General features: G+C 42.8%; 1 protein-coding gene across 1 annotated transcript in view; it reads left to right on the forward strand.

The window, feature by feature from the left end:
- LOC124487112 (collagen alpha-1(XXV) chain) overlaps positions 1–12,018 on the forward strand; it is a 115,105-nt gene that overhangs the window by 78,217 nt on the left and 24,870 nt on the right. The window contains exons 7-12 of the mRNA XM_047049167.1: positions 3,611–3,682; positions 4,347–4,463; positions 5,605–5,640; positions 8,920–8,946; positions 10,919–10,963; positions 11,903–11,947. Of these exons, the coding sequence (XP_046905123.1) occupies positions 3,611–3,682; positions 4,347–4,463; positions 5,605–5,640; positions 8,920–8,946; positions 10,919–10,963; positions 11,903–11,947 (342 nt within the window). The remainder of the gene's footprint in view (positions 1–3,610; positions 3,683–4,346; positions 4,464–5,604; positions 5,641–8,919; positions 8,947–10,918; positions 10,964–11,902; positions 11,948–12,018) is intronic.

Genomic DNA, 12,018 nt, shown 5'->3' on the forward strand with positions numbered 1-12,018 from the left:
TGTATGTGGCTTTGGAATTTCATAAAAAGACAATCTTTCTCAAAAATTGTGTCTCATTGAGGCAGTTCCTCCAAGGTCCAAGATTAAATTAGAGTTTATGAACAAAGGGTTTCTTTACATAACTCTTGTTTGCCAAAGGAATCCAAAGCCTCAACATGATTCACTGGAGATAACACTGATGAGAGACAGTGTAGATACCAAGCTTGATGGTTTCAATGAATGTGGCGTACATTTCTAAAATGTATTGAAGCCATCTGCATGCAGGACAGATAATCAACACCACAGATTTTTGTGGAATAATGGCACACTACATTGGTGGTGGGGACTGTATGCTGTGTGTGTGTGTGTGTGTGTGTGTGTGTGTGTGTGTGTGTGCATGTGTGTGTGTTTGTGGTGGTAAAGGGGGACATTAATTTGGCATGGTAATGCCATGCTATCTGCATTCTGTTTTAGATTCTCCCTGTATCAGACTTTGTGTTTACTATAATTGCAGTCAGGCTGCTGCAAGCAAAGTCACGTGAACGCAGCTCACAACCAAATACCACACATATGACTTGGGACTCCAGAAATTAAAACAAAAGTCATTTGGAAATGGTTGGGATTCTCCGTCAACCACCATGTCATTATTTTCCATTGCCAAATGCATACCTTGGAGGAGAGCATGACATTGTGGATCATTCTTTCCTCTCTCGAGGGGAATATTTTCACATTTTCTGTCAGATCCAGTGATCAGAGGGTCATTTGTTTTCCCCACTGCTCAAGTCATGTCTCTGACGGTGCGGTCGACCGCCCTAAGCCTACTGTGTTGTCACCAGGACTTACACAGACCACTGGCATCTCATTACATGGAGGTGGGCTGGGGGGGATCAACCCTTCGCCCCACTATCTTCTAGAGCAGGGGTTTCCAATCCTGGTCCTCGGGCCTCCCTGCCCAGCATGTTTTATATGTTTCCTTGCTCCAACACACCTGATTCCAATGAATGGGTTGTTATCTAGTTGTGCAGAAACCTGCTAACGACCATTCATTTGAATCAGGTGTGTTTGAACAAGGAAACATCTAAAACATGCAGGGCAGGGAGGCCCGAGGACCAGGATTGAGAACCCCTGTTATAGAGAATGTAGCAAACCAATGGTACAAAGCTTACCGACTTGAGTTCAGGGAGTCTGTTGCATACGCCAGGCAGACTTTCCTGCTGATCAGTTCTCCATTCTCGAGTTTCTTCAGCCCTGTCTCTACCTCCTAATCCCCTGCTCATGAGTCCAGGTTCCATTCCTGTCCTCAAGATGTCTTGTGGCTGTAAATAACTTGTGATGGGAAAGATTCACACGTTGGTCTCAGTAACAGACAGTGTTGCCATTGTCTGCAGGGAATGGTCTGTGGTCTGTTTTTCAGACACAGGACTGGATGTAATTGGGATCTTCTACCTTCCCCTAATGAAGCTTTTGAATTACTTCCAACTCTCTGGAAGACAGCGGGAGGGCATTGCTTTTCAAACCAATTTGATGCTAATTGTTGTAATACTGTGCCAAGCATGGAGAATGTTAATTGCCCATTCTTATAGTGTATTCTTCAATGCAAACTGTATATTGTGTATTTTTGGCCAATCCCTCAAGTGTTATGGTTGATTGGACATACTTGACTTTGAGACGGTCCGTTATATTTGGGATCTCAAACTCTTTACTCTTAAGAAATATTTCCCACTGTATAGTACTGAATGGGCACTGCATGCCTATTGCATTAACTTACAGGTAGGAAAGCATTTCATTTGCAATCTGAAAACATTCCAAGCAATATATTACAGAATTTGACATCCAAAAGTTTGATCACTAAACCATTGATAGTCAATCTGCTACTGTACATCGCTGGGATTCCTTGAACCAAATAAAACATGAATAAATATTTCAATGTTCCTGGACTCTGGGGAATGTAAGTGGGAAGCTGTAGACTACAGTCTCCTGTCTACGAGTGAAGCCTGTCATTGCCTCATTGTTCACTCCAGAGCATGCCATTAGGTTTATTTTAACATTTACATTTAGTCATTTAGCAGACGCTCAGAGCGACTTACAGTAAGTACAGGGACATTCCCCCCAAGGCAAGTGGGGTGAAGTGCCATGCCCGAGGACACAACGTCATTTGGCTTGGCGGGGAATCGATCCGGCAACCTTCTGATTACTAGTCCGACTCCCTCACCGCTCAGCCATCTGACTCCCTTTTTTAGAAACAATAGTTTTAGAGTATTTACACCAATCATACGAGTGTTCTTAGCTTGGTGTAGCTGAATACTGCATTTTACTCCAGTAATGACTGAAGCAAATGTTCTTTGTCTTGCCATCACCTCAAGTGGACGTGAACCAAGGAAAGACAAACAGACACAGAATGTGTATTTTACACATTTTACACAACCCACACAATCAAAAAAATATAAGAATCATAAGAAACCTGAAACGAAATAAAGAATACATACAACTCTAAAGGGTTAGCTAAATCAAGTCTATTTTGACCCTCTGAACTCTTTTCAGATTTGAGATAGTCAAACCCTTTTCAAGAGTCGGCTCTCTCATCTCTATTCATATGAGTATTGAACGTCTGGATTTTGTGTGTCTGTGTTGTGCTATCCTGTGCTGTGTTTCACATAGGGAGTGCCTGGCCTTCCTACACTGGCTGCTTTGCACAGCAATCAGATCCTGACTGTCAAGGTTTGTTGGTGCAGCTCAACTCCCTGGTCAGGCCCGTGGACAACACGCTTTGGGGGCACTGCTGTGGGCTCGATGACAGAGTAGGGCCAGGCCAAACACTATATAATGAATCATGGCCAATCAATCATTACCCCCCACCCTTTTCCCATTTAAAAGCAAAGGTATTGTTTCATAACCCAGTAATTTATAGCTAATTGGAACCAGAATTGGTACAACCAAGGCATGGTCTGGCTAATGTCCATTGGTGTTAAAAATGAGTGGAAGGAACTTGCGGATATGGAACATTAAACGATAAAACCCAAGTGGCAAAATGTTAGTAAAGTCCATACTATTGGTTTGCCGCAAATATTTAAATCCAGGCACTGTTTTCATGGGCTTCTTCCTTGTAAAACATACTGGATTGTGAATAAAAAAACTCCCATATAATTTTAGTAATGATTCGTAGTGAGGACATACCAATGGACACCACCAAGCTCATAGTCATTAGCACAGGGTTCCAGATAGACCTTGAGATCAGCCGTGCCCTCCTTGTCTGCGCCTCCCCGGGTCCGACTGGGCGCTGAGCCCCTGTGGTGATGCTGACAGCGTCTTCACAGAGGAGAGGTTCCCACACTTCCCATGTCTGCCGCCCAGTGTGGTGTCCCAGCACCCCTGAGGGGCTAATTGCGGGCTCTCTCACATTAAAGAAGATGGAAAATGCAGACCCAGAGAGCAATCCTCTGGGATGGGAGGGGGTGTGGATTTCTCCTCCGTTTGTGAAGGCGTTGTATGTCACGTAAAAGAACCTCTCTAATCGAATCTGTTTGTTGTTTTTGTTTTTTTGCCTTTTCCTCCTTCCTCCTGTTCTTCTGGGACCTCCTCCAACCTTTCTCACCTTTGACCCTCGGCCTCTTGACCTCACACACCTGCTCAGATGGTCTTCCCTAAGATCAATCATGGCTTTCTTTCTGCTGACCAGCAGCTCATAAAGCGCCGGCTCATTAAGGTAGTGGCTGCCCTCGCTCGTCCGTCTCTCTCCCTCTCCTGCCATGAGGCCTCCTATCCTACCACCTCTCCCTGGTTTCTCCTCTATTTGCATGCCAGCTACTAAACAGGCCGACTGGATCACAAGAAACCTGTTTCTGCCCAAAATAGTTTCATTTTGAACACAACTGTATTTGTTTTAAGGTGAAATGAATTCCCCTTCAGATATTTGGCTGATTGAACATGCCTTGATTTAGACTACATTTCTCATTACAACAGATTGAACAGTTATGAGTCATTTCGAAGTAATTGTTTGAATGATGATAAATGAACTCCCATTTAAATGAGGTAAGAAAATGAGTCATTTCAAAGTAATTATTTTAATTAAGATAAATTTACTCACTCATTCTTTGTGTCTCGGCAGGACTGATTCAATGTCATATCTTATAGTGTTTTAGGAACCTTAAGGTTTAAAGCTTACCTACAGTCTCATAATGCTACTGACTTACAATCTGTTGTGAGACACTAAAATACAAAGCTGCAAATGCCCCTCCATGTTTACAGTGTAACCAAGCCACTAAATCATTTCACTGGGACTTCTCCATTGTGTCATTCCTCTGCTGGAGCCTAAAGACTTAGTCTGGGATGCTCTCATGTAGCAATGTGACTGTGGTGTTGCTCCTCAGGGTGACCAGGGTCAGGCAGGGCCCCCAGGCCCCCCTGGCCCCCCAGGGCCACCAGGACCCCGGGGACCTCCAGGGGACACGGGCAAGGATGGGCCCCGGGGTGTGCAAGGCCAGCCGGTGAGTACAGAGTTGTGGACCCACTAGTTTACAGCTCAGTATCCCACTGATACAATGATTTATTCTTCCCCTGGGTTGAAGTTCTTCTTCAGAAACCAGTATGGGTACAACCCATATCCTTAGCCAGGGAATGACCTCAAGGGGAAATCCTTGTAACCCTTGTAATGAGGGTATGGTAAGCTGAAAAAAAAAAAAAAGATCCTGTTTCCAAGAATCTGCCTCTCTATATGAATTGATGTTTACTCCATTACTTTCCATTAAACATAACCTCTTCCATGTGTTCAAGCCTGTCAATGGCATTGTGCTAATTTATGTACATTCAGCCTGTGAAAAAGATCTCAAGCAAAAATCTAAAAGCATGTCAATTATGTTCTGTCATAAAACCTTCACAGGGCTCTAACTGATCTTTGTTCTCTTGGCCCGATGCACATCGGGAGTGAAAAAATATTAAGTGTTGTTTATCTCTTTTGTTCCAAGTTAGGTCATTATTGTTTTCAACTCTTCCAGTTGCTCATTTCAGCAGTTGGATTGAGCTTGTTATGGTTGTTCCATTTTTCCAAGAGATTAAACTTGTCTTGCTGCAGCTCTCACTCAAGATTGAAATAACTGCTTTCAGTGAATCACTGATGAAGGCACATATGTTTACTTATGAGCTAAAGTGAACAATACAGTAATTGCTCGGCTTGGTTTCAAGTGATCAGTTTTAAATGACACAATCCTAGTGTCCCAAGCACTTCCAATCCTATAAAATAGCACTGAATACAAAACATATTTTGTACTCATCCTCCTGTTCCAATCGGACGGTAAGGGCCACGCCAGGAAACTCTAACAGTTGTATGATGCAGGTGGTATGGTAGGATAACCAACCCAACAATGGGAGATTTGATTTGAGTAGATCCAGTGCACAATAGAGGCAGTCAGAATGCCAAGGCAAGGCAGAGAGAAGGATTAGAATATGGAAAATGCTGTCACGCTAAGTCAGCAGGGACAAACTGATGAACTTCTTATTTAATGTCATTATTTGATTGTGAAGAATGCAAATGTACGTATGTGAACAAAATGCTCTCCATATTATCCTGAAGGTTGGGGGTTACATGTGTGAGTTTGTGACTGATGTGGGTCTATTTTGTGTTTTCAACAGGGGGATCCAGGAACTCCAGGAGAATTAGGGCTAATGGTAAGGTATTAATACTATCAAAGTTGATTATTTTACAACAGTTTAATTATGTTTTGGGACGTGACTGGGGATGTTCCAAAATCTAGATTATTAAATAAGCCAGTACACTCCTACATGTTCTTAGTATTGGGGATGATGGTGAGGTCTGTGGACAGAATTTAGGAGCTGCATGAATGACGATGGCGTGTCACGGTTTTTGGTTCTTGGTCAATGATCATGTAACTGGCTAAACATCCGAATGTGGTGTACTTTTAAATACACCAGGCTCATTTCAGCATGGGGTTCTCTCTCTCTAAGTCTTTCATCACAGTAATTGTGGATGCAAATGGATTCACTCTGGGAAGCTGCCACAAAATGTTTAGTATTCACTCAGATGTAAAACTTTTTTTATTGAATTTTGAAAACTAATTTACTGGCGTTATAGTGAACACCAAAAGCATATTTTATGAATCCTTGTTAAAAATATATATATTTCACACACGTAACTCATTAAGTAAGAAACTGTTCCAATTAACAGCAATTGGATACTGCTTTTGGTGTTTCTCAAATAAGGCATTTAATGAAAGCCCCCTCATAAAAATGCTGGGGATTCTGTATATCAACCCAGCCTGCATCTTGTGGTGCAAAGAAAGTGAGGACAGGAAAGGAGACACACACAAACACAGTGGAGGGAGGTGCTGCAGGGACAGGCTTTTCAGGGAGGCACTAAAGAGGCATAGTGAGGTGCTGTGCAAACCTATTATCTCCAATCCCATCCCCCAAGAGGAGAGATGTTGTACAGCATCATAGTAGGACTATAATGTGTGCATAGTTCAAACTATGTGTAAATAATGTTGGTCAGTACTCTTTCTCAGGATTTGAAACCCTCCTAAAAAATAAATAAAAAGTATTTTAATTTATGGCTTTTCACTATGATGACTGACTATTACAAATGTGTATAAAACTGTACATGCATTAATACTTTCAGAATATGAATTGTTAATGAACATTTTACAAGTCAAATGTTCATCACATTGGTTCCTTGTTACCAGCATTGACACCAGCTGTATCTTAATTCATCACACAGTTAAATGCGACGGCAATCCTTATACCAAACAATAAAATTCACAAGATAAATCGTGAATGGCTCTCACTATGAGAAAGCAGTACTAACGCAGCCGGTGAAAAATCTACCCTGCACTCTTTAATCCAAGATCCAAGCTTAACATTTCACTAGTTTATACACACAGTGACACTAATGTACTTTTAACAAGAAATAATGTCTTCATTTGGAAGTGGGTCCACTTTAAAAACAGCATGGGATGAGTCTACTCACATCCCAAAGGTCGTAAAGGGATATGGAGCCACCAGCGCTACACATCACCATTGCCTTCTGCAGGTTGTCAGGCGTCTTGAGTTTCAACCTCAAGCATTTGGCTTCTGTTTCCCCCCCCTGGCTCGCTCTCTTTGGTTCTCCATAGAACTCAACTTGCTCTCCCCGTGGTTCTCCACAGAACTCAGCTTGCTCTCGCTATGGTTCTCCACAGAACTCAGCCTAGAAGATAATACATACAAAAAAATGAGTTTTGGGAGAGGTTTAATTGTCTTTGAAGCAGTTAATCATGTTTTGGGTGGCTGCATTTTCTGGAAGGTAAAGGAAACACAGTGTACCAGACTGAAGCCAGACTAAAGCCACAGCTCTTAAGATGATCGGACCTCAAAGAGCTCAACAGAAAACTCTCATCTTACTGATACAGCTGACTGATTAGCATGATGCTAACTCTACACAATGTGTTCACCTATACACAGGTGTTCTATAAGGTAGTGCTGTGGCTTCTGGACAGGGTTGAAGGGCCCCTTGTTCCCAGCCTGCAGAGCTAGAGGCCACTTGACTCAGCTCAACATGTTGATGTGATGCTATTGTTAAAAAAGCAAAACCTAGATGCCAGAGTTTTCTGAAAGCCTCGCAGGACATGTGGTGTTAGTTAAGAGAATTAAGCTCTTGTGGAGCAGAAAGGAGGAGAAGAAAGGAAATATGTGCAGGAATGAATTCAAAATCATCAGAGCCATAAGGTCTCTGTGGAGAAAATCATCTGCTTTCCAAAGGTGGTTTGTAGCCTTAAACACAGTTTTCATTCAGAAGGTTAATTTGGATTTAGAATGCTACATACGGAACGTCTGTACAGTGAAGGTGGTGTTCCTTGCAAGACCCAAACATACTCTTCCAGAAGCTTTGTGGAATCCTCGTCTATCAATCTGGCGGAAGCTTATGAGCTTTGTACTCTCTTTACCCTCCGAAGGTCACTCTGAGCTTTGTCCAGCCCCTCACCCTAAAAAGGTGACTCACAGGACTAACAAGCAGACGTGCATGTGAAGGTCAAATTTGAGTTATATCCTCATCTGTAATGAGGAGACACTTTTAATATATTATTGTCCTTGATATTAAGTTTCCCTTTATGCCCATGCCAAACATCAGGAGCAAAGATGTGCTTTAACAGCGGTAGACACAGTTTAAGGATTCAAATCAGTCATTTTCTACCAGATATTGGCATGAGAATGAAAAACATTGTTTTAAGAACAAGGTTTTTTGACTCAGCTCATTACCAAAAGGATGTGACAAGAATTGTAGCTAAACTCTGGAAGTCCTTTAATGTGACATTAAAACAAAGCGATTGCAGAAGCATTGTCTTTCATATATATGTTACTATATATGTCAAGGAGGAACTTCCTGAAGAATTGCTGTAGGCCCTGATGCTGCGTCTTCCTTCAATAACATGTTAATGTGACCCCATTCACCTCTCGAGCAGCCCTTTTTTGTTAAATATACAAGAATTGTTTGTGGTAGGTAGGGGGAAAGTTCTTCATCAAATTGAGGTTTTTGTAATGAGAACAGAAGGTATGCACCGTAAACAGGGCTGGAACTGGAGGCCATAAACGTGTGAGAACCTGTTGCTGCTGAGAGTTTTACAGGCCAGCCTCCCAGAACATGCTAACACAGCATCTGAAGGTCTGTTTGGAGAGTCTACAGTTTTGCTAACCCTCTCTACTGTTTTAGGCCTAATTCAGTATAATATGTAATTAAGCATTTTCAAATAGCGTATCCTTCTACATCTACCTAGGTTTTCCAAAACATACAAACACACCGTACTGTAGCTTGAAGCTTAGTGTACAACTTAATGAGGAGAGCTTTGAGACTTCTTATTGTCTTACTGGGAAGTATATTGCTAAATACATACCAGGCCAATCAAAACTATGATTGCAGAGGAAAAACTGTATAACTGAATCTTTCTTTTTTTCTAGGGACCCGAGGGGCCCCCAGGAATCAAGGTAATAACTAAACAAATTTGTCTTGTTTCATTTAAACTGAAGCATTTCCTAGTGTGGTTATTTAGACGGTGAGGAATGCAGTTGCGTACTAATAAAGATGACTAACACAAAGTTAAACTACAAACCGCTTTTCCTCATTTTAAACTTATTGGGCGGCAAGGAAAGAGAAAAAAAACGGACAACGGGTTTCAGATATGCCTCAAACGGTGCCACACAGGTTTCCAGCCAGTCCCATATTGTGTTGATGTGGAGAACAGATGTGTTCTATCCAGCCATCAGGTAGCTGCCAGTGTTTTTCCTCATAACCCAATCAGACACTTCCTGTCTCCCCTGTCATCTGTCGACAGCCAAATCTAGCCAGAGGGAGGTTGATGACACACTGCTGTGTTAATGACTCATCAAGCCCGTTTGGGCTCCCTAATTATATTTCAGTCAAGACAATCACGTATTATATTTGAGCATTTATTGTTACATGACATGGACATGTAGATTTGACTTTGGCGGAGTGGATGATCTAAGGGAAGCACTCCCTGCCTCCTCGATGCAACACATACATACATGACATATGAGGCAGGGAGCAATAGAGATATAATCCCCCCGTTGGATAGATACACAGACAGCATGGGGGAGAAGGGGACGGTGGAGGGTGGCAGCAGCACTGATCATACAACGACCGGGGTGAGTGTGTGCATATCCGCGCGTCTTTTAAAGACGCCTTATCGGACGTGGCCCAATGGATATGCGCTGCTACATGGGTGTGGTAGTGGGTGGAGTAAGGAAGGTGGAGTAAGACGCCTTACGTCCCCGATAACGCGCGCTGCCCGATTGCCCTGCCAGAACTAGCTGCGCTCATGTCCTTACGCCGAACTTAATACTAGTTTCTGATAAGAAGGCTTTGTTAATAGTTCTCAAAACTGACTCTGAGAATACTTGAGAGCACATAGTTATCAACCACTTTAAAGATATATATTATTTTTGCCATGTTGTAATAACGTAATCTGTCAAAGTTGGCACATTTAGCAGTGTTTTGTATGGACTATGGCTGAGGGAAGATTCTGAAAACACAGTATCTCACGATGGAACCAAGCCTTTCCACATGTTAACCACCATGCAGACAAAGGTAGCTCATTAAACCCTACTTTTAAGGCCTCCTGTATCTAAATCATTGTGTCTAGACAAGGACACAGAGAAACATACCCCCCCCCACACACACACACACACACACAAACGCACACACCAACACACATACTTTCTGGCTACTCATCTCATTGTGGCTGCTCCCCCCTCCTACCCTCCCTGGCTGTCCAATGTCACCCTAAACTCACACGTCTTAAAATAAGACGTGAGATGTTTGCTCTGGCCCGGTCTTGTACGGTCATCAAACATCTTCACCTGGCTCAGGAGAGCGGTGGAGAGTCCCGCTGCCGCCTCGGCATGTCTGCCCGTCCGTTTTATCCCGCCTGTTTACGCTGGCGTGTCCAGCGACGGAGGCTTCGCGCCCTGCCGTCGAGATGTCTCCCAGCGGCTCAGCTGGATAACAGTAGAGAATTTGTCAAACTGATGCAAATACCCGCAGACAGAAAAAGAGCGCAGCGTCACGGAGTCTAGTGAGCGTTTCAAATATCATGACTAAGGTTATATTGAAAGCGCTGTCTTGAATTTCTTTTTCTCCTCCTAGCCATAAACATTGAACTGATTTTCTTTTTAAACCACAGTTTCAACATCACTTTCTACCTTCAGGGGTGGGGGGTGAGTAGCTCAGTGGTTAGAGCACTTGAATGTAGATCAAGAGGTTGCAGGTTAAAATCCACCCCTGTACTTTAAATCACTTCGGATAAAAGTGTCTGTTAAATGAATACATTGTTATTATCAAAATGTTAAACACATTGTTAATAAGACGTTTTCCTGTATAGAGATGCCATAGAAATCCACATTTGTTGTCATTAAAACAATGCTTGCTCATGTTTTGTAGGGTTCCCTTGGCTCTGCCGGCGTACCAGGGGTTGACGGACTGAAGGTAGGACATGATTACAGATAAGGACATTGACCACTGTTCAGTGGTCTCAGGTGGCAACTCCAACCATGTTATTACTGCTGAACCTACATGAACAGTTCTCACAAAGTCTTCTTGTGTCATGTGATACGGTTACCGCCACCTTCTCGAAACCGTTTTCAGCTTTCGTTAAAATGACAGCAGATGGTTTGTGTCGAGCACGTGGTTCTTTTTTCATTATGTCGCGCCTGCCTTTGTGATGGGATTTTGTCACGGATTCTCACAATTTCAAACCACTGCACTATTTATGAGGAATGTTTTGGGATGCATCTTCCAGCCATAACCACAAAGTAATATGGTGTAAGCTGTCGGTGAGATCACTTTCACTTTCATTTAAACTAAGTTAGATCACACGAGTATTTATGAACAGAAAGAATGCAGAGCGCCGAGCCATCACAGTGCAAAAAGGAGTGCAATTGGTTGGAAAGCGAGAGCAGTAAAGATGATCAGTAAAGGCAGCCTCTTGGAAAAATCAGGTAGAATAAAAATAAATAAAACACTATAAATTGAGCTCTGTTGGATAAACCAAGAGAGTCAAGCATGAAATAGATGTCAGAGACAGTGCCAAGGTGTTATACAAGCAGCCAGTTATGCTGTTTAGAACCACTCTGAAGTAAAAATCAGAACATCTCAGGCTTGGAAATTTTCCTTCGGCGGTCAGTGGAAGGTTGAATAGGAGACTGATCCGACCAAGATATCAACTCCAATAAGCTCGACTCCAATCTGACCATCATCGGGTGGGATATATTACCATCATGTTAATGACTCCCAAATGCTGACTCATGATGATGATGTTATCCCACGTCTACGTGGAAAATCTTTTCCAATGGGCCAAACTGGCAGTGTTGATCTACAGGGAGGCAGGACCCCAGAGTAAGCCCCTGTGTGTTGTGTTGTCTGTAGGGGGAGGTGGGAACCTCCGGATTAGATGGAACTCCTGGCACCAAGGTTTGTTGCTCATTGTCACGCGTGTGTCTCATCACACTTGTCAGCTAGCGGCCATGATATTGTTTCGGTGG

This window comes from Hypomesus transpacificus, chromosome 25 (genome assembly GCF_021917145.1).
Source record: "Hypomesus transpacificus isolate Combined female chromosome 25, fHypTra1, whole genome shotgun sequence".
In the NCBI taxonomy this organism is placed as follows: domain Eukaryota; kingdom Metazoa; phylum Chordata; class Actinopteri; order Osmeriformes; family Osmeridae; genus Hypomesus; species Hypomesus transpacificus.